This window comes from Mytilus trossulus, chromosome 1 (genome assembly GCF_036588685.1).
Source record: "Mytilus trossulus isolate FHL-02 chromosome 1, PNRI_Mtr1.1.1.hap1, whole genome shotgun sequence".
Taxonomy (NCBI): Eukaryota; Metazoa; Mollusca; class Bivalvia; order Mytilida; family Mytilidae; genus Mytilus; species Mytilus trossulus.
This window is the reverse complement of record NC_086373.1, coordinates 59602300-59626939: the sequence shown is the minus strand read 5'-3', so window position 1 is coordinate 59626939 and position 24640 is coordinate 59602300. Positions and strand designations below refer to the sequence as shown.

The window sequence follows — 24640 nt, the reverse complement described above, 5'->3', positions numbered from 1 at the left end:
GTGGGGTATTAATACTTAAATTGAAGTGAGTACGTTTTGCACATATGTTCAGGTCAAATTTAATTTAATATATATTTAACAGATATTAACGAATGCTCATCTAACCCATGTCAGAATGGAGCTACTTGTAATGACCAAGTCAACGGATATTTCTGCACATGTGCTGGTGGATTTACAGACACACATTGTCAGACAGGTATTCAAATTGACATAAAATCTTTAAAATTATTCTTTTAAAAGCAACCTTAACCACGTTTTTGTAGAAACAACACAAGTGGTTAATCATGTAAATCTACAAACTTTACGAATATCAAGATTGTCTTAATTTGAGAGGTATATATAAGTTTAGCTAAGAAATAATAGGCAGAGTGTTTACATCGTTAAAAAACAAAAAAAGTGATGGGTCATTAATCCATTCAACTAAAGTAACTACGTTTATCACATGTGTTCATCTTGTTTATCATGTTCATGTCAAGTTCAATTAAATATATGTTTTACAGATATTAACGAATGCTTGTCTAACCCATGTCAGAATGGAGCTATTTGTAATGACCGAGTCAACAGATTTGATTGTAGATGTGCTGATGGATTCACCGACACACGCTGTCAGACAGGTAAATATATCTTTATCATTTAAATATAATGGACCAGATTTTGTAGAATCAACAACTGTCGTCAATTATGTAGTTCTACAAATTTAAACTCATATTGAACTGATAATTATAAAACTTTAGGAATATCAGGATTATCTTTGATGAGAGGTATATACGTTTAGCAAAGAATAAATGTAAGCAAAGTGTTTACATCGTTTGAAATGCTCCTTAACTTGATGTGTATGGCGTACCAACATAAGCTTGGTACCTTTGAAACTATCAAAAACAAAAAATAATGGGTCACTAATACTTAAAATTCAACTAAGTACGTTTTGATGTGTGTTCATTTATAAAATCGACCTTGACCACCTTTGTAGAAACAACACAAGTGGTTAATCATGTAAATCTACAGATTCCAATTCACTTTGAACTGATGAATCTAATTAAATATATCTTTTACAGATATTAACGAATGCTCATCTAACCCATGTCAGAATGGTGCCACTTGTAATGACCAAGTCAACGGATATATATGTACATGCGCTGATGGATATACCGGAACACACTGTCAGACAGGTAAACGAATTGACAAAATATCTCCAATGTTTATCTATCTTTGAATTGATTTTGTAGAAACAACAACTGGGACTAATAATTTAGTTTTAAAAATGTCCACTGATTATAAACTGATCAGTATAACTAAAAAATATCAGGATTGTCTTTGACGACAGGTACAGTTCTTGGATGATGTAAACTTCCCACAAAATGTGTATGGTGTATGGTATATGATGTATGGTGTATGGGGAAAGGTGTGATTGTATAAAAGAGGGACGAAATATACCAGAGAGACAGTCAAACTCATAGATTGAAAATAAACTGACAACGCCATGGTTACAAATAAAAAGACAAATAATAAAACAGCAGACCCAACATAGAAAACTTAAGACTAAGCAACACGAATCCCACCATAAAGTCAGGTGCTGCAGAAGGGTAAGCAGATCCTGCTCCACGTTTGGCACCTATCGTGTTGCTTTTATTATGACAAATCCCGTTAATAATCGGTAGGTCATATTCGTGAAAAGGGAAGGATATTGTAGTTACGACATAATGAACATATCCGATATCATCTGTGAAACGGTTATTCCATTACGGGCCGATCGGGAATGGTGTGAATGAATTGTGAACGAATTTGAAACTATGCAAAATATTGAAAAGAACTGATTTTTAATTTTATACATTAATTTAAAAAATGTTAATATAATTCGTTTTTTTTAATAAATAAAAAAAAATTGTATTCGCACACTTTCTGTAAGTAGTAATTTTGGATGATGTAAATAGAATGTAGAATAATGTATGGTACCAAGCTTTATCGTGTATAGTATAATGGTACAGCGTGTATGGTGTTATGGTATATGGGATAGTGTGACGTTTACAACATTCAAGGACTGTATATGTGTTCTTATTTTTAAATAAAATATAGGCTTACACCATCAGAATAAAAAAAGAAAGTATGCACAGTAAAATATTCAGTTGGAGTAATCGGTTTTGCACATATGTTCATGAATGTCAAATAATCTTAGATGTATATGTGTTTTACAGATATTGACGAATGTTCATCTAACCCATGTGAGAATGGTGCTACCTGTAATGACCAAGTCAACGGATATAACTGTATATGCGCTGCTGGATTCACTGACTTACACTGTCAGACAGGTAAACAAATTGACAAAATACTTTCAATGTTATATCTATCTTTGAATTGATTCGTAGAATTAAAAAATGTGACTAATAATGTAATTCTAAAAACTACGACTCATTCTGGACTAAAGTATTAATATTAAGCAATATCTGGTTTATCTTTGACAACACGTGTATGTGTTCAGTAAAACAAATTGTTGGGGTAAGTGTAATCATCGTTAAGAAGCAAAATGAAGTACTGTGGATTCATTTTATATGATGGATACCAATTTTCGGGGATTTCATAGGTATAGGTGATCCACAAAATTCTATGTTCACCCAATTGCAAATTTACTATACGCTTGAATGACGTCTTCTGCAAAACCACGAATTCATATGTCCACAAGCACGTTAGTTTTTCTCAATCAACAAAAACTGATACCTACGAAAATAAATGAATCCATAGTAAGTTCATTAATACGTACATTTAAAGGTCAATTTGTTTATGTTAAGTTAAAGGAAATATATTTTTACAGATATTGACGAATGTTGGTCTAACCCATGTCAGAATGGAGCTACTTGTAATGATCAAATCAATGGATATCACTGTACATGTGCTGGTGGATTTACCGACACACATTGTCAAACAGGTATTCAAATTGACTAAATATCTCAAAATTTAATCTATCTTTGACTGGATTTTTTAGAACATCAATTTTTTGTCTAATCATGTAGTTCTTAAATATCCGACCCATTCTGAACTATAACTTTTAAGCAATATCAAGTTTATCTTTGACGTCAGGTTTTTATGCCCCATCTAGAATAGTAGAGGGGCATTATGTTTTCTGGTATGTGCGTCCGTTAGTCCGTCCGTCCGTTTGTTCGTTCGTCGTACCGTGCGTCCGTCTGTTCGTTCGCCGTACCGTCCGTCCGTATGTTCGTTCGTTGTACTGTCCGTCCGTCCGTATGTTCGTTCGTCCGTTTGTCCCGCTTCAGGTTACAGTTTTTGGTCAAGGTAGTTTTTAATGAAGCTGAAGTCCAATCAACTTGAAACTTAGTACACATTTTGTTATGACATGATCTTTCTTATTTTAATACCAAATTAGATTATTTACCAAATTTCAGGGTCCATTGAACATGGAAAATGATAGTGTGAGGACACATTCTTGTAATGTGTTAAGTTAAGCAAAAATATAAGTAAAGTGTAAACATTGTAAGACAGCAAAATGTAATAGGGTCATTTATACATACATTTGAAGATACATTTGTTTAGGTCAAGTAAATGTTAATATATCTTTTACAGATATTGACGAATGCTCATCTAACCCATGTCAGAATGGAGCTACCTGTAATGATCGAGTTAACAGATATAACTGTACATGTGCTGACGGATTCATTGACATACATTGCGAGACAGGTAAACTTATCGACACATCATTTGCAACCATAATATTATAAAATATAAATTAATTTTAACTTTTTTATGTTTGACTCATTTACTAAGTCTTCGATTTTGTGTTAAATCAATCTTAAGGGAAAAATCATTATTTGTTTTTAAAGTGTATTTGCCATGTATAAAATATACATGTTTTATCATTTAAAGTATTTGAGTTTGACTGCCACTCTGGAATCTATCGCTCCTCTGTTATATGTCTCTCAATTACATTCGATTTTCCGTCTGATATATATTTGTTGACAACTTTGTCTGTCCCTTCCTACGATGTACAAGTATATGAAACCTTGACTCATTTATTACAGACGTTTTAGACTTGTGCCCAGAGGATATAGACAACTTTAATACACAATGGAGACATACCAAATTCAATACCAGTGTTATCATTCCTTGTACTGGTGAATCAATTGGTAATGTTTTAAGATATTGTGACGCTGACAGACAGTGGCAGGAGCCCGACTATAGTGGATGCATTAGTGTACAAATATATCATCTAAAAGAACAGGTGAGTAATAACAAAACAATTTCCTAAATCATGTTAACTGACATTAAAAATGGATTTTCGGATTTCGTTTTTAACAGATGCAGTGGCATATTCCCATCATATTATTTGTTTTAAAGATAAATTGTATTTAAGGCAAAAACGACACAATCGGTATCTTAAAACTAGTCAAGCCGTGTTACTATGAATGGATATTACTAAAAAGAATGTTTATTCTTAAAACATAAATGCTATTCATTCTAAACTTTTGACTAAATATAGGCATGAATAAGCGTATGAGACCAATTATGCTTTTGATTTGACTTAAAAACCAAAAGTATATATCATGTATATAAAAAAATGGATATCTGCATGTTATTGTAATTCTTTTGTTTGTATTGATATTTTCATCATTATCATTAGCATTATTACTTTTTAAATAGAACGCGTGCGAAGAGAGCTCTATTCTGATAAATATATCTGTCAAACATTTCATTTCCAGTGGTTAATTCAATGACTAATTAAATAATGCTGACATTGCAATAAAAACATATTTCGTTTCTTTTAATTGAAAATACGACAAAATGTTAATTAATTGACCTATTTTTCAATAAATCAACCAGTTCTTTCGAAAACATTATTATATATCTGTCGATGTTATGAAAAACAATAAACATGTTCAATTCAGGAATGTGACAAGCGTTATTCATACGTTCGATGTGTTTGAGTTTTGATATTGCCATTTAATAACAAACTTAATATTCGATATTTTTGTTAAAAAATTCAAAAGATGATGAAAAAAAACAGTAAAGGAAATGTTATGCAACAGCGAATATAAATGCATGCAGCAGAGGATATGAATTTTTAAAACATACATATTGTTATAAAAACAAATAGCGACGTATTTCCGTACGATATATAAAAGCGGTTACACTCAGCACATAAAATACCACATAGCACAACGTCAAAATCAACCGCCAACGAGTCGAAAGCAACAGACATAAAAACAACATATATATTGTAATTAAAAATTTAGCGACATATTTTGTTATGGTGCATAAAAGAGATAACACAAATCACGTAAAATACTGCCTAGCACAATCACAAAATCAAACGCCAATGAGTCGAATGTAAAAGACATATACACAACAGCAAACCAACCTGGTATCTATGATAAGTTTATCAACATATGATCTAGAAATTCTCACTTGACAGAGGCGCAAGATGTTATTTGCATACACTACATTTACCTGCGAAAACACTTTCCTCATTGTTTATCTAGATAACTTGTCCTTACACTATTGACAATGATAGAACAGCTACAGTTAAAGTGATCGATTCAGAAATAAGGATATATCATACGTAATAAAGTTAATCGCTTTTTATAGAATATGTTCAACTTAAAACAAACGTATTAACCAACAGAAACGTCACAAACTATACGATTTCTTTGGTTTCTTATACAAACATTTAAACAGTAGTCGTTTGATGTATATATACCGTTTTCTGGTGTACATTGTTCCACCTTTTCGTGATTTTGACATTTCGGGACTCTTATAGCTTACAATGCAGTTTGGATTTTGCTCATCAATGACGACCGTATTGAAATCTATGGTTTCTTACATCTATGTCAATTGGTCTATGGTAGACAGTTGTTTCATTGGCAATCGTTCCACATCTTTTGTTTTTATGATAATTTTTTTTTTTATAGCATCCATATTTATTCGTATGCAATGTTTAAAAAATTTGTATCTATATTTGCCAATATTTACCGATATATTACATACACCTGTTGTTAAAACATCATTTGTATATCTCAATTTTAATATAATTTTAGTCTTCTCTCTTGAAATCTGGTGTGGGTACAGCAGAAATAGTTAATAAAGTTCTAAATGATCTGATCAGCATCACATATAAGATGAATGCATTTAAGACTGGAGATTTAGCAGCTTCAGCATCAATTTTATATGATATCGCCGAAAATGTAGCAGAATTCACCGATCGAATATCTGAAAATCAGTTTGACGTAAGTATGTCTTATAACGTTGATAACACATAGGTGTTTGTTTTAGTTATGTTCCTTTCTCTAATTATTGTGCTATTTTCACATTTCTTGATCATGTGAGAAAAATATTTCTCCTCACTAGTGAAATATCTGTTCTCGCCAATATGTAGTCGAAATTTGATTATGACGTCTTAATGTTAAAAAATAAAGACAAGAATACACCATTTTACCATAGTACAATAAAACAATGATGGGATGTATGGCTATGGCCTGTTATTATGTCTTGCATACATAGACATTTCTTGTTTCACACTGCCCGGAGTGTGATGCGAAGAACTGATACAAAATCTGAATTAGTTTGATTGGCTTATCAAGCTTCAAAAGATGATACAACGGCGGATTATTTATTATTTTAATGAAATTAAATAACTCGATTTGATATTAAGCGATATTCCATTCCCACTCGTTATGAAACCTATAAATGTAACACATTAACTAAGTATTGTGCATAAGCACAATACTGCGAAACAGCACTTATATATATAATCAAACAAAAATAAGGTATTTCACTATATATGCCGTAAGAAAAAATTGTCAATCTTGTTTAAATTATTGTTATCATAGGCATTTACCGGTATGGCAAGCAGATTGTTAGATGGAAATAATATTCATGGATGGTCTGAACTAAAATGCAAGGTAAGGACTTAAAATTAAAAAAAAACATAATGTGAAGAAGTAAATCACGGAAAAGGACAAAATATACTACAAAACCATTCGTGAAACAGTTTCACATGACACCGAAGATTTGGTAACATGTATCCAAACATAGAATGGGGCTTAATGCAGGTGGTTTAAAACAATAAGCAGTTTGTTTTCTAACTATAGACACGTTTGATTTTGTAATAATTACATCAGATGTACGTTTCATTATAATACGTTATTCTGATTGGCTACACTGCAATCTCGCGTTATTCCTTAGTCAATTGCAATACTCGATAAAATTTAACCTTCATGATAACACGAGGTCCCACAATAAAGTTTACAGGTATATTAAATAAAAACTTGATAAAAATCGTTTTTTCATGATTCTACCTAAACAATGTAATTATAAATATTGAATTCTTCTTTTTGTAACTTCATAGGGTTGTAAAAGCGTTCACCGAGCGCATATTTTTTTTACCAAATGTACTCCGGTCAGCGCATTTGATTTTGACATGTGATTATGGAATTTCTGATGGGATTTTCCTCTGGGTTCTGAGTTTTTTTTATTTTACTTCGATAATACGCCATAAAAGTACTCGTAGTTTCCCTTTCATGAATGTGACCTACCGAATTAGACTATCTACCGGGTGTGGTATATCATAAGCAACACGACGGGTGCCACATGTGGAGCAGGATCTGCTTACCCTTCCGGACAACCTGATATCACCCCTAGTTTTTGGTGAAGTTCGTGTTATTTATTCATTAGTTTTCTATGTTGTGTCATGTGTACTATTGTTTGTCTGTTTGTCCTTTTCATATTAGCCATGGCGTTGTCAGTTTATTTTCGATTTATGAGTTTGACTGTCCCTCTGGTATCTTTCGTCCCTTTTTATATGCTTACAAATCCTTAACCCAGATTTAAAAAAAAAATCGCTTACTCTAAATCATTAGAAATGTCTCTACCTACACTACACTAGCGAACATGAAAATTTGAAAAAAGAGGAATTAAAAAAGGTGTCGCAGGACAAAAATGATCATGTAAAATGCTGAAAACACAAACTAAGATTTAACTAAATACAACACAGAAACGCCGTAAGACTTAATTTAAGTTCCGTCATATTGTTTACGTATTGTTTTCACCCGTATTTTTGTTTTTTCTATTCAATTATAATCATTCGTAATAAATTTTTCATGGCTTTATGACTTTTTGAAATCTAGGTGATAGGTGACATTACTTATTTAGTGAAGGCAGTAATGTTGTACAGTAAAGCATGCACCCACATCGTTGATAGTGACAAACCAATCCTTGAACGGAAGGAGAACTTAGGTATGATTCGATATAGAAAGGGAACGGTAACTACTGTCAAAAAATGATGTATTCAATCAACTTGAAAAACATCATCTATAGGCTATAGGAAAAGTCTTTTTGATTTGGAAAAAGCATTAAAATCATGAAAATATTTGAATAATATGAAAAGGAAATTTTATATTTATAAACTTGTGCCAAATTGGAAAAACAAAAGTATTTATGATATGCAGTGTATCATTATAAATTATGTTGAACTCCATTGTTGATTCACTAACATAAAATATGATAAATTTTCACAATCTCATTGTTTATTATTCAGCAAATGTACAACGGTGCTGTTTTTTAAAAGGTTTAGCCATTTCGGAGACGAGAATGAAGATTTTTTTTTCAACTTGTTGGAATTATTTGTTTGAGAAATTTTAAATTGAAACATATGTTTCACTTTACTATTAGTTCTCTATAAACAGGCTTTATATAAACTAGCGCATATACAAAAGCTAAATCCTGGTATATAGGATGAGTTTGTTGTTCGGCCAAAAGTTACTTATTTTGTTGTTTAAACAAATGCTTTGAAGAGAAAACAAAACTATTAAAATTATATCATTTGGTTAATTAGTCTAACGTAATACATTACTTCATATATTGAAAATGCATGTTAAAACTAATCTTGAAATTCATCCAAATTCTCTTAATTTTCGGAACACGTTTAAGAAATTTATATGTAACGTCACTTTGGGCGTTGCATTGACTATAGCGTACAGGGCTGTGGTTTTGTAATGTATTCGTTTTTTATTATATAGCTTGTCACCACTTCAGTTTAATCATGTACATCTATTACAGTCATTTTATCAAATTTACTGTTTGCAAAACTATGTATTATTCTTGAGAATAATGATGTTTTGTCCCAGGCGGATAACCCTGACCTCGCAACTTTTTGGAACTTTTGGTCCTCGGTGATCTTCAACTTGGTAGTTGTGTTGGCTTTCAAACTTTTTATATCTGAGCATAGTTTTGTGTGGACGTAGCGCGCGTCTGGTATATAAAAATATTTTTTAACCTGTTACCTTTGGATGGCTATTATTCGTTTGTTTCTCTGTCCTATATGTTCTCCCATTAATCTCTTTGTTTATTGTAACCCTGTCGTGTAATGTTGTCATTTTAAATGATATAATTAACACTGCCATTAAAGCGAGAGATTTGCCATGCCACAAAACCAGGTTCAACCCACCATTTTTTTCATAAAATGCCCTGTACCAAGTCAGGAAAATGGCCATTGTTACATTATAGTTCGTTTATCTGTGTGTTGCGTTTCGGTGTTGTGTCTCTGCTGTGTCGTAGTTCTCTAATATTTGATTTCCCTCAGTTTTATTTTGTAACCCGGATTTGTTTTTTCTCTATCGATTTATAAATTTTGAACAGCAGTATATTACTGTTGCCTTTCTTTAATTTTTTTTTTTCACACGTATGTGAGGAGTTAGAATTTTTACTTTTATTACAGTTATTGAAGTAGGAAAGATAGGTTCTGAAGAGATCATTGCTCCAGACATGTCTCAAGCATCCGAATCATGGATGTTAGAATCTGCAACACATATCAAATTGCCAGCGAATAATTTCAACGGTAATTTTAATAATAATACTTTATACTAGAATATGTTTTATGTTTGGCCGCTTTACTGAATGTCCAATTCTTTGCAGCCATCCAATTGAAAGCCATTGATGTATTAACATGTATATCTTTAAGCAGCTAAAAAACCTTACTATATACGTGATTTAGGGGAAAATAAATGATGGAGTTGGCGCCTTAATTTGTTGTAAATATATAGATAATTTGTCAGTCAACGTAGTCTTACTAGTTATATCAGTACCATAGTCAAATCTGAAAATATCAACGTCGGAAGATCATCAGTTAATTAAATAACTTAAATATAAAGACATCATTCTTGTGTATGTGCCTGTCCAAAGTCAGGATCCTTTAATACAGTGGGTGTCGTTTGTTTATGTGTTAGAAATATGTTTTTTTGTTTATTTTATGTACATTAATTATAATTAAGCCGTTAGTTTTCTCGATTGAATTGTTTTACATTGTCATTTCGGTGCCTTTTATAGCTGACTATGCGGAATGGGCTGTGTTCATTGTTGAAGTCCTTACGATGACCTATAGTTATTAATTCCTGTGTCATTTGGTCTCTTGTGGAGAGATGTCTCATTGGCTATAATACCACATCTTTATATGAAACAATTTCAATTTTTTGACAAACTTTGTATTCTATATGTTATTTAATACAACGTACTTCATACATTTTAGGTCCAACCCGGTACAGTAGTACATTCTACAGAAATCTTTCAAAGTCATTTCCAGGAGGTATTGAACCAGAGGAGTAAGTTAAAGAATTTAAAACATTCCGATTTACAATTTCAATATTGAGCCTTTTAATTAACATATATTCTTTCATAAGTTTTTGTTTAAGCAGTAACAACAGGAAATCGAATAGAAGAATTGGATTGGCTTTATCGATTAATTTCAGAAATATTAAAACGCGTACATAACCATAGCTACTACGCATGTGATTGAAGTCTTCATTATATTAACGTATAGTGTGTCTTTACAGGTTATTACAGTCATCCAATGGAAGTTATGCTGTTAATTCTATAATTGCTGCTTTCACTACAGAAACAACTCAACATAGTTTAGACTATCCTGTTGTTATTAAATTTGAGCACTTATCAGTATGTAACATTTTATTAACGTTCTTGTATTTTTCTAATGCCAAAGGATAGGAAGTTTAACAGTAAAGTCGCCTTTTCGAAATCACTATAATATAGCCGATTTTTGGTAAATTCGTCTTTTTGAGATCATTATAATACAGCCGATTTTGGTACAAGCGAAACGTACGCGATTTTCTCGGACACAGTTCATTAGCCAGTTAGTTACAATACCCCTATATTTAGAGTTTTACATTTGTTTGTATCTTCCTAATGGTTTCATGACATTTTAACATCGGTAACTAATGTTGCATCTGTTTATTCTGTGACTGTGTAAATGTTAAACTGAATGACAAATTTAATCGCAGTATAAATAGTATGTGTACACCGTGAAACTACCACTTCAGATTATCCTTTTTGTAAAAACTGTATGTAAGTTCAGAGTTTGTTGTTAAAACCAAACACAAATGTATATTGCTCTGGTCCTTTGCCAAATAGCCTTACACGTCAAAATTCAACATTGTTTTAAGGTGCGGCACCTAACCATGTTAACTTCAGATATCGGTACATTATGTATTATCCTGAAATGTATACAATCAAAATTTATAATGTTTATCAATATCATCATGCATACAACACTTCTGGAAACAGATCTGAAAATTAAATGTACAAGTTTGCATTGATTGTTAATCATACTGCATTAACTTTTCTTATTTCAGAGAACATATGTATATGCAAATTGCAAAGAAATATAGTTTTTTTCATTTCAAGAAACGATCTGACCGAAAAGTGTTTTTGCAGCTTTGATTGTATACAGAGTACTCTGATTTAGTGGTCCATGTAAATGTGTAACTAAGTATTCGGTTTTCTACGTTTATCCGGAGGCGCTTCTGTCATAGCGTTATCAGTTTCTTTTTTTCACAGATGATATCGGATATGTTCCATATGTCGTAACTACAATCCTGTTTCCTTTCACCAATATGACCTTCCGAATGAGATTAATGCCGGGTTTGTAATAACATGAGCAACACAATGGGTGCCACGTATGGGGCAGTGTCTGTTTACCCTTCCTGAGCACCTGATATCACCCCAGTTTCTAGTGGGGTTCGTGTTGCTTAGTCTTTAGTTTTCTATGTTGTGACTTGTGTACTATTACTTGTCAGTTCGTCTTTTTTTATCCATGGCGTTGTCAGTTTATTTTCGATCTGTGACCATGACTGTTCCTTTGGTAACTTTTACCCTTACTCTATTCGACCTATGGAATTTGAATATGTCGTTGGTATTTTATGTTAATTTTTGTTTAAACTTCTCTAATTTACAATTGTTTAAATTAAGGCGTTAACTAAAAAGGGTGTATTATATTGAAACACTTTCATAACAAGCTAAAGTATTGTTTGTGATTTTTTGTCTGTCTTCAGATACCTATTGAAACAAACTTTATGTTGACACAATCTAACACCTTTCATCATCTTAGCTTTAACAATATACCTTTTATTGCAGGAAAATTTCTCCAAACCTATCTGTGCTTTTTGGAATTTTGACGCTCTGTAAGTATATGTCTGTATTATCTTTTTACTAAATACAGGGACAATACAGATGTTATTTCTTACTGCGAACATGTTTATAATGATGAAATAACATTAAGAGTACCAATTTGAATGCATCAGATGCGCATTTCTGCAATTAATGTATCTTTGTTGATACTCGAGGCATCAATAAATATTTAAAAATCCAAAATCTTATAAAACCATGCGAAAGGTGAATAAAAATACCAGTTTTATATGATCTAGATGCTGACCCATTAACTTATGTTTGACTATGTTTGATTCACTACTATCTTATTTTATTGAACTACTCCACTATAGAAAGATTAGGTTTTAATTCTTGTAATATTTAGAATTACCAAAATGGATAGAACATCTCTGCTATGTAACTACGTTATATTGACATTCTTTTTATAGCAATACATGCAACGGAGCATGGTCTGTGACAATTTCCAGAGTAGTAGAATCAACAGATACATATACCATTTGTGAATATAGACAAACTGGAAATTTCGCTTTATTGATGCGCCCTGGGAAAGCTGTAAGTAGTTAAAAGAGTAGTGATTGATTTTGTTTTATACCTTAATTGGCTTATTGATTATGTTCGAATGGTTCTTGCATAATCAATAAGGTCGAATTATTCACTTGCAAGTGAATAACTTATCAGTAAGGTTTCTGCGTTTGATTTCACAAAATTGAACCAAATTGGTTGCTGAATATGAATAATCATTTCATCATTTCACTTTTATTATTGATTTAACCAAACAAAATGATATTCTGTTTTTATCATACGCATCTACTTCAAACGATTAAAAAAATGAAATGTTATGATAAATCTTTGTGAGAACTTCACCTTTATGTTCTATGTTGAATAGCTGTTTAAATGACTTTATGATGCATATACAATTGATCTAATTCAAAATATGATTTTGTTTTCTTATAGGCACACAAGCATAAAGTGGCATTGAGTCTGATATCAATCGTCGGAAGTGGTATTTCAATTTTATTTCTTGTTTTCACGATTTTCATTTATTTCATAATCTGGAGGTACGTATCTTAATATATTACATTTGCTTACGAATGTTAGCCACCCGATAAATTCGACTGACTAAAAAATCCTTTCAGTTTACATCTTTATCAGACTTTACATCCACATCTACGAAAAATATAGCATGTTTTATGTTACAAACAAAATGTAAAATAACAAAAATAACGAACTCCGAGGAAAATTTAAATGGAAAGTCCCTTAGCTTATGGCAATATCAAAAACCGAATCAAATGATTGGATAAAACTTTTGTATTCCTGACTTGGTACAGGCATTTTCTTATGGGCTAGTCTTTGTTTTACAGATTTAAGTACGTCAATGAATTTGCTGTGCATGATCGCTGCTCGCTTTTCGTATTAACATCTTCTAAATGCTGTTTGGGGTTTATTTATACAACGTGCATATTACCTTGGGTTGATCAACATATGATTGTGTCAATCTTTGAAATACTATTTAAGCAATTGACTTATAAAATGAATAAACAAAACCTTCAAAATGTCATAATCATAGGCAAATGAATACAATTAAACATATACGAATATATTATTGCAGGTATGTTGAGCCTGACAGCTCTCAAATTTTAATGAACCTATGTATAGCAATGATTATTACCTACTTTGTGTACCTTGCTGGTATAACAAGAACTGAAAATAAGGTAGGATGAGTTATAGTTTAGAATGTCTCTACAAATTTTTTTTATTGAATTATCTGTGTTGTGTTTGGTTTACACTATGTTTATTTTGTTTTTTTTTTTTTTTTTTACTATTACTTATGTTTTTTTGTCATTATTATATATGGGTTTTTTTTTATCTAGCGATGCAGAAAAGATTTTAAAAAGCAACTCAATATAAAAAAAAATCGAAAACAAAATTAAATGATGATTTCAGTAAAATTTTCATATTTATATACAAATTCATAATCAGAATATATATCACTTCTATGTTTCTAAAGGTTGAAAGGTGTATGCTAGTACAGAATTCAGAAATTGTGAACAAACCTTTTTATTATTATAAAGCAATATAATAAATTGTATTGGTCTATTCTTTAACTGTCTATACTGTGACAACAATTTCTTATGATATATTTTTTAAACCTGTCTGAATTGAAAGATAGACGTCAATACCTACATAGTAACTGAAACATTGAAATTTGAATGGAACAGGTAAACTTTTATATGATATTTTATTTTCTGAAAAGTTATCTGTTTTGCAATATTTCGTTTTTTCAGGATGTGTGTACAGCAATAGCCATAGTACTACATTATATTCTCCTAGTGTACTTGGCACTCATGTTAGTAGGAGGAATCCAAGTAGCATTAGTGGTCATTCTAGTATCCTATCGTTCATTTGTACGTTGGTTACTAGCCGCTTGCTGGGGTAAGTTTTGTAGAGTTAAGAAATTTATTTTTTATATAAATAAAGAGCACGTTTTCTATAAAAGGCTATACTCCATGGTTCTATTAGCTCCAAAAATTGACGTACCTTTATATACATGAGAATATTTTGTATGATTGCCAATGAGACAACTCTCAACATGTACATTTAACAAGTCTATAGCTAGCACACTATAAACATGTGCTGAAGTGCATGCGTTTTCATTTCTGATAGAAACATAGGAACATGAACTTTTTATTGAATTTATGAAACAAGGTTTTTTTTAATTTTTACTTGGTAAGTCAAAAGCTTTGTTCCTGATGTCCAAAAAAAAAATTAAATCTATTCCCTAAAACTGATTTGTGTCTTAACTAAGACTTGATTAAAATATTCTTATAGACTGAGGAATGTTTGCACAATGTATGTACGATCAGGTACATGTCCATACCGAAACTTGTTAATTACCGTCAACTTAAAATTGAATCGAGATATAACATGTGTAAAAATTGAAAGCAGATGATGAATTACTATCTAAACAGGTGAAGAAATACATGTATATGATAGGTTACTGAAAGGGATCCAAAATCCATTTCAAGTCATCTTTGTCTGGGGGTGTTGGAACTTTATTTTATAGTTAAAGAACACAACTCTATATAAGTGTTTTGCATCCATAGCACTTATTTTATTTATCTTTATTAAGTACATGCATACGTCAATTTTATTATTTGTTTTCTACGTATTTGCATTTTTTCGTATCAGTCAATTACGAACATTCCGTCAATCTTGAATTGATTGAGAGAGAATACAAGAGAGTTGGAAGCATGTCCTTAAAGAATAACTAATATATCCCTTATGTTTGCAGTTGTTCCCGCCATTATCGTTAGCAGTTCAGCAGTTGTGTCTAAACTGGAAGGTTATGGTAGTTCTGAATAGTAAGTTAAGACAATGGGTTTTTTTTACAAATATTTACAAGCTATTTATAGGTCAACGAATCCAATCCATGCCCAGTCCTCTCAATCATTCATTTATTCATTTTAGATTACAAGAGTAAAATATTTAAATCTAATAAACTATATAATGCAGATGCGCTCTTAGTTTCTATCGATAGTTTTTCACCTCACTCTACTGTGCTAAAAAAGAAAATTATCGGTCAGTGGGATGGAAGGAAAATTTTGTAAAATTAACGATAAATTAATATCATGAAGTATTAGATTATGTTAGTAAATTAGTATTATTTCCTTCTTGTAGTTGTTGGCTATCTCTGGAATCAAACCTTATCTGGACAATACTTGGACCAGCATTATTAGTAGTTGTGGTATGTAGAATGAAATCACATTTTTGTTTAAATTTAGCAGTATGTGCATGTAACACTCAAAGAAAGCATAACAAGAGCAACATTCTGCCTCCTTAAATTTAAAAAAAATGTCACTCCCTTCAAAACTAGAAAAACAACACTTTTAAATATTAATGTGTTCAAGTACATACCCATAGTTACAAACTACAAGAAAACAAACAATAACATATTTTTCATTTTACACAGATTACTATAAATTTGAAAATATTTTATGGTTTCAACAGGAATAGGCTTAAAAGAATGTTACGCAAAATACTTTATATTGTATCGAACATTTATATATATAATTTATGTAGATTTCGAATTTTCTTTTAGATTAACCTGATACTACTTGTCATAGTGATAAACAAATTGAAGGAAAGTAAAGGGTTGGTTGCAAAAACATTGAAGGAAAAATCAAGGTACATATATTGACAATTCCTTACAAAAGTACAAGAAGCAATATTACCGTATGAAAAATATTTGCCAATGATCAATATTAACAATCGAGAACTTTGAGTTGCTGACATATCAATCAAAAATAAAATGAATGACACAATTCTATGGCTTTTGACAATGAAACACTAACATAGAACAGAATAAAACTGCAAAAAACAACCACCGAAAAGTGATTGATAAAGTAAGACAAACCAAAAAAAAACAATCAAACAAACAAAGAAAAAAACAAGAAAAAAAAACAAAAACAAACGAAAGAGATAGTAATGCACTTGTAAATATTAATTTTAAGAACAGAATGAAGACTTTTATCGTGATTTTACTTTAATAGATAAAAGGAGATATGATATGAGTCATGAGAAAATTTTCCTTCCAAGTCAAAATTCAAAAGTAAACCATTATAGCTCAAAGTACGGTCGTCAACACGGAGCCTTTGTTCACACCGAACATCAAGTCATAAAGAGCCTAAACATAACTAGTGTAAATACTTGTATCTATCTATTTCAGTTAGTTACATTATGACATTATATCTGCTAAATTAAAGCTAGATTATTTTTTTTTCAGAACTGGAATCCTTGTTATTTGTATCCTATTACCATTACTTGGAATCACATGGATGCTGGGAGCCAACTATATAAATGAAAATGTTCTAGTGTTGCATTATCTGTTTTCAATTTGCAATTCACTTCAGGTAGTACTCTTTTACAATTTCGATGTCACAAATACTTTCAATGTTTACTGGCAAAATCAAGACGATTTGTAACTAAGGACTTCGAGCATATGTGTACACACATTAAAATCATGCACCTCTATAACTTTAATTAACATGTGAACTTTGTGAAGGCAAGTGAAACACTAATTTATTTTCATTAGATTATGTTTTATTAAATTGCAAATAGTGCATGTAACGCAGGCATCGATGTCACTTTCCGTGGTGCATTCACAAACGGTGCAACGTTAAGTGATCAAGGCATCTTTGTTTTCAACATACGGAATCATTGATGGTAGGTATAATTTTACCATGCTTGATTAGTTTTAAAAGCGTTGTTCTTTGCTGTTTGGAAAAAATGTTATTTCTATTTTATAATGTGTATGATTATCTGGAGGAATGGTTTCAAAATCATCATTGATGTATAATTTAACCAAGATATTTTGACTAAATCGCTTTAGAACAGCGTCATTTTAAGAGAGGTTTTCCTCATTTAGAGATGTATCTGTAACAAAAAATCTCTCAAATCGACTTGGTTTTACTCTAAATACAGAGTAAGGTTCTTCAACAGTGTTTTTTTATATAAAGTTTAACATAAGTGAATCCTTTCTGATAGTCTGTTTTGGTATACCGTATGTAAATGTCTCCCTCTTTCTTTTCTTTTTTTTTTTTAGCTTACTGAACCAATTTTCAATTTTAACCAAACATTTCAGCACTAATGACCGTCAGAGGTAAACATTAATATCAACAACAGTGGTTAACGTTAAACTGTATGACCCTTTGCAAAGATCCATATGATGAAGGATTTTAGGTGTACATCTTTGTTTCAAATATCAACAGACAAAAGGGTTAGCGTTTGCGTTAAATATGAACAATGTTCACGGACCAATTTTCCGTTGTGTTTATTTGTTTTTAAATCTAAGATTTTTATGTGTAAATAAATTGTGTTTTTTTTGTTTCAGGGTTTTTTCATCTTTTTGTTTCATTGCATTTTAAGCAATCAGGTAAGATTAAATAGCTTTAGGATGTTATTGGTATTTCTACACATGCATTTCATTAATGTTTAGCATCAGCAGAAATCTATAAAAAAAAATCTAGAATGTGTCCCCAGAACACGGATGCCCCATCCACACTATCATTTTCTATGTTCACTGGACCGTGAAAATGGAGGAAAAATTCTAATTTGACATTAAAATTAGAAAGATCATATCATAGAGAAGATGATCGGACTTCAACTTCATCAAAAACTGCCTTGACCAAAAACTTGACGCGGGACATACAGATGGACGGACGAACGAACGAACGAACGCACAGACCAGAAAACATAATGCCCATAAATGTGGCATGAAAACAAACAAAAATTTCAAGCAGTCCTTGAACCATGAATGGGAGGACAAGGACAATGGTCATGTGACAGACAGAAACTTAGTAACATAAAGTCGCGATACAAGATATGAAGAATCCAAGTTTTCTACCTTCTCAAATATACGAGGTTATACAAATAGTTTACCTTGAGAGTAAACAAGTCTTTTCTAGTCTTTGAATTGATCTTCCTGTTGATCAAAGAAATAATAATTCATATTGCATTATTAAAATAATTTATTATGAAATAAAAAAAGCCGAGAATGTGCTGTAGTAATGACTGCTGCTATGAAGTTGACCATCTTCCCCTCTGACTGTAACCGTGTCCCCTTTCTTCAGATGTAACACCATGTTAATTGTGGCCTCACTATAACCAGTACCAGGGTACAATCCAACCATCTTTGTATCATTCTGCCATAGCTTTACAAAAATAGCTTTTCCATTTGCAGACATGACTGTAGCAGACACTTGATACAGTCCTTCTTTGGGAACTTGGAATATACCAGTGCTGGGATTATAGTGATTTCCATTATTGGTCCAAACTGTATCAAACTTTAAAATTTCATGTTTTCCAACACTTTTTGGAGCTGATAAAGATGCAGTAAAGGCAGGAATGTCCCTCAGTTTTCTTGGAGCATGTGTATAATCTTCTAAAAAAGAATATTGATTTCAAAGCATAAAAAGGCTGGTGTGATTTCAGTAAATATTCTCTCCATTATTTAATATTATCTTACTTGCATCTGTGATTCTGTCATATGAGTTACCAGTAACACAGGATTAAGGATTTCTCTAGACTGATTTTTACTGTATATCATAGTATGTGCCTTCAGTCTCAGAGGTTTAGTGGTCTAAGACCGTTTGTTTTCCCGTTTGAATGGGTTTAGGTACCAGTCTTGTATTACAACTCCAATTTCCGGTGCATGTCAAAACATGGAGGGAAACAAAATAGTGCATTTTTTTCTGAATTTTTTTCTGAACCCAATTTTTTCTGTTTGATTATAGGTTTATGCTGAATTGAAACATATATATAGACTTTAAAAAAAATCTTGCATCTTTTGGGGATATCAATCCAGGAAAGTGGAAGGATATCATGTTTACTGGAAGTGGTGCGGCCTAGTAAAAATAGCAAACAGAAAGTAGAAAAAAAATGTTTTGACTTCAGGATTGCGTAACTTTTTATTCTTCGTGGCAACACCCTCTTTTTTTTCGATTAAATCACAATTTCACATTAGTACATGCATGATATGAACATGAAATGTTTTTTCTATGTAGCATTTTTTATTTTTTTATTTTCAAAGATCAGCTGTTTAACATGTAAGCCTATGGAGCAGTCAATTACAAGACTGCAACCTTTACACTTATCATTTTGGGGCCCTTTATAGCGTGTTGTTCGGTGTGAGCCAAGGCTCCGTGTTAAAGGCCGTACATTGACCTATAATGGTTTACTTTTTTTAATTTTTTTATTTTGATGGAGAGTTATCTCATTGGCACTCACACCACATCTTCTTTTATATATTTGTGTTTCATCAACAGTGATGGTCAGCCTTTTAAATCTAAGGTGTGGAGTTTGAATGGTTATTTAGGCCTTTTTTCTTGTTTTTTTATCAGTTGTGTTCTAGTGTTCATAAATACTGATGTATCGGAATTAAGCATTTTTCTGGTTAAATCTGAATGAGGCATTTTGCCTAGTTTGATCTTAATCTTAATCATTCATTTTACCATGGAATGTCTTGTTTTTATATTGGCTAAGATAGTTCAAAAAGAAGTTCGGAAAAACAAGGAACAAGATATACTGTGAGATTTTGGTAACTTATTATATACCTGCCTAAAGAGAAAAAGAACCAAATATGTGCCATGTGATATTGAATATATATATATATTAAAAGTTAATGATTTTTTATGTTGTTTAAGAGCAAGAATTCACATGCTTTGTTGACCTATGAATATCCCACTTGTTATTCAAACTATTCCTATTTTCTCAAATTTTTTTTTTAATTTATATATTAGTGATAATAAAGTAGCTTATTTTAAATTAAACTTTTTCTTGGATGATATTGATAAAAAAAAATCTGATTCATATTTTTATTTAAAATGTGTAAAATATCATATTTTATAAAACATTGAAGTTATATGAATATTTAATATATCAAGACCTTTAAATATATGAAACACCTTACAAAAGTGTGTATGAAAACCATTTGAAAAAACAAATAAAAATAAACTTTGGTTGAATTTGTTAAAACAAGAATTAAACTTCTTAATCAATTAGATTTATGACAAAGGATCAATTTAATGGCAGAATAATATTAAATTGACCTCTTTGAACCTGGATAAAAATATCAATTCTCATAACACATCTTTATTTTTGGCGATTTTCCTTTCATCATTCAACAAACTATACATTTGATCTATTTACAAAATGTATATCAGGATGGGTTGCAAATTTCTTAGTAGTATTGCTTTCTTTATAAAGTATGAGCTTACTCTAAACATAAAATTAACTTCACTATTGAACTTAACTACACGCCAAACAACCATATCTTTTTACTAGTAGAATTTTTAAAATCATATCATTCATTAAATTTTATTATGCAGCAGTGTAAATATATTAATAGATGAAAAAAACTAAAGATAACTGTTTGATGCAGTTATGATCTTCTTCCTATTCCTCGGATTTGTACATAAAAGCATACTGCGAGATTAAGTATCCCGGTGATCAATTGAAATGTTACTGACTGTACAACAATCCATCTAGTTCTACAGAAAAAGGGAACTAATAAGACTCGTTCCTGCAAATAAAGTCAATCAGCTTTTACAAAGGCAACTGGTCTATATATAATGCAGTGTGCAAGAGCAACATGCACTATTTCCTTCACTGTTCATTGATAGATAAATGCCTATACTTACTGTTTTTTTAAATTTCTAAATTCTAGAGCAGCAAAATATGACGCAAACCCTAAAAAATATCAGATAGGATTTTACTATCAAATTTCAAAGATCAGAAATTGGAGTAGGTTTCACCAAAAAACTTACGTCTAAGATTGATCTTGAGTCATGAACAAATCAATATACTTACGATCAATCTTAGTCGTAAGTTTTTTGTTTTTTTTGTGAAATCAACTCCTGCATTTATTTACAAAATGAAATATGTATTTAACATTTATGAATCTCAAAAATTCTTTTAATTTGAAAGAGAGCAAATTTTTTTGTAATTGACTGCTCCTTATGCTTACATGGAAACCAGCTGATCTTTCTTTTTTTTCCCCAATTTTTTTAAAATAAAATGCCAAATAGTTGGGTTTTTTTCATGCGCATATCATGTATGTAGTAATGTGAAATTGTGATTTAATACCAAAAAAAGTGGGTCATACCAGAAAGAAAAATAGTTAAGTAACCCTGAAGTCAAAGCTATTTTATTTTACCACACCACTTCCAGTAAACATGATATGCATCCACTTGCCCGGCTTAATAACCCCATAAAGTTTCAAGATTTTTTTTTCAAATCTAAAGATATGTTATAAATTCACATTGCGATAAGACGTGTCACGGTAATTGTCTATCCCAAATTCATGTATTTGTTTTTGATTTTATATATATGTTATATTTGTTATTCTCGTGGGATTTTGTCTGATGCTCGGTCCGTTTCTATGTGTGTTACATTTTAGTGTTATGTCGTTGTTCTCCTCTTATATTTAATGCCTTTCCCTCGGTTTTAGTTTGTTACCCCGATTTTGGTTTTTGTCCATGGATTTATGAGTTTTGAACAGCGGTATACTACTAAATGCCTTTATTTTTTAATTAAGCATAAACTTTTAATCAAACAGAAACAAAAATGTGTCCAAAGTACACGGATGCCCCACTCGCATAATCATTTTCCATGTTTAATGGAACGTGAAATTGGATAGAAAGTCTAGTTTGGCTTTAAAATCAGACAGATTATCAGATCAAGGAACATGTGTACCAAGTTTCAAGTTGATTGGTCTTCAGCTTCATTCAAAACTACCTTGACCAAACACTTTAACCTGAAACGGAACGAACGGTCAGACGAACGGACGGACGAACGAACAGTCGCACAGACCAGAAAACATAATGCCCCTCTTCTATCGTAGGTGGGCATACAAATGTAGCCAGTAGTTGTTTGATTTTAACCGTTTTCAGAACTCGGCATTGACTTTTAAGTATAAAAAAAACAATTAAAAAAAACATTTAATCGCATGATTTCCAAAAGGAGCATGACCTGCTGCGTTCACAAGACCAAATGCCAAGAGCTATGCACCGTCCATGTGCCCATGGTGTAAATCTAGACTCAGTACAAATGTGTCATGATGGAATGAGTTCATTTACAGACCAGACGATCTTTAAAGTAGCTTAAGATCTCTGTCTTTGTATTGCCTATGAGCACCCTGAAAAACACAAAAAAAGACATCTGCGTTATTTTTTTTCTGTGTTGAAGACAATTATTGGCCGTCGGTTGTATTTTTTGCTCTTTGGTAGGATTGTGGTCCATTTAACACATTCCCCGTTTCCATTCTCAATTTTGTCTACGCGTCAACATAGTATATCAACAATATAGCAGTGTACATACCAAAGATCTGCATTGAACTGTTCTGATAAAAGATTCGTACTATGTAATGGTAAAATTTAACATTGGTTCAAATAAATAAAAATAGATAAGATACAAATGCTTCTTAACTCTAACGTTAGCGATTGTCATTACAACTTCCGTTTATTTGTTTTATGAAGGTTTTTGTGTACATTTTCATACAGCATGACGGCAAATGGACATGACTCGAGCTCAGATTAAGTCCAAGGAAAAAAACTACTACTAGTAGTATATTATACAGTATGTGTGTCCGGACATTTCGTATCAGTGTTGTTTCCATATGTTATTTCTTTTTAAATATAATAATGTAATGAAAAATAAAGAAGTTACTGTCTTGTACATCCACAGGTAAGGCAAGGGTATCAACAATATATGAGAAAAAAGAAAGACAGTCGTACGTTATCGTCAACAGATTCTTTAAATATTGTAAGTAATTATGATATTAATTGTATTTAACAAACAAAACAAGAGCGTTTTGAATACTAAGTTTCTAAGATGTATAGAATTGGTTTTTTTTTCACAGTTCAATTAAAAGCGAGTACTAATATTTTAAATACTTTTATCAAATATTGACACAAAAAAAGGCGATTTAATATTGAAATTTACCGCGATAACCTTGCTTTATTCTTATTTTACTTTCAAATTGCCATGTTCTTGTTCTTTAAAATTACCTCTGATCGCCTTTGAATTGTTTGCCATTTCAGTTTAGATTTTTTTCCCTTTCATTTATGTGATATTATTGTGCTTTTTTTATTTATTGTATGTTTTCTACCCATATTTTACCTTTTTTGTATCCAGAGTTATCAAGGAAGACCTACTCGGCTAAAAAGTGATCCCAACAAACATATACCTAACTTGCAAACTGAAGAATCTATGAAACCATCAGCCAACCGGGAAGAACCGTTTCCAGATTATGCAAAGGAAACAACACAAAATGAAGAAAATTCTATATACAACTTCAACAACATAACCCGAACTGTATATTACGATTCCAAATACATGAAATACGACAATAAAGGTTATTCGCCGTTCGATATTTCGAAATAAGTAGCCCTATTGAAGTTGTCTATTTACGAGCTGAATTAAGATTCATCATTTTCCACCTATTATTTTTTATTTATATATATTATTGTAATTTTGGACCCAAATCGACTCTAAACTGTTGCACGTGAATTGTCAACATAAATAAAACTGCTTGAATTCTAGTTTCGCTTCTTTGTCTAGTTGGTTTTGACATAGTATTAAATACATCTGTTCACTAAATGTCATATTCATTCAGCGTGTTGTATTC

The 24640-nt window shown here is 31.4% G+C and overlaps 1 protein-coding gene across 1 annotated transcript; it reads right to left on the bottom strand.

Moving 5' to 3' along the window:
- Positions 1-18986: 18986 nt before the first annotated feature.
- Positions 18987-22625, bottom strand: LOC134682435 (complement C1q-like protein 2). Its single transcript, XM_063541771.1, has 2 exons — positions 22607-22625; positions 18987-19396 (listed from the first exon to the last, which is right to left on the bottom strand). The coding sequence occupies exons 1-2, from the start codon at positions 22623-22625 to the stop codon at positions 18987-18989; spliced, it is 429 nt and encodes a 142-aa protein (XP_063397841.1).
- Between the last annotated feature and the right edge of the window lie 2015 nt (positions 22626-24640).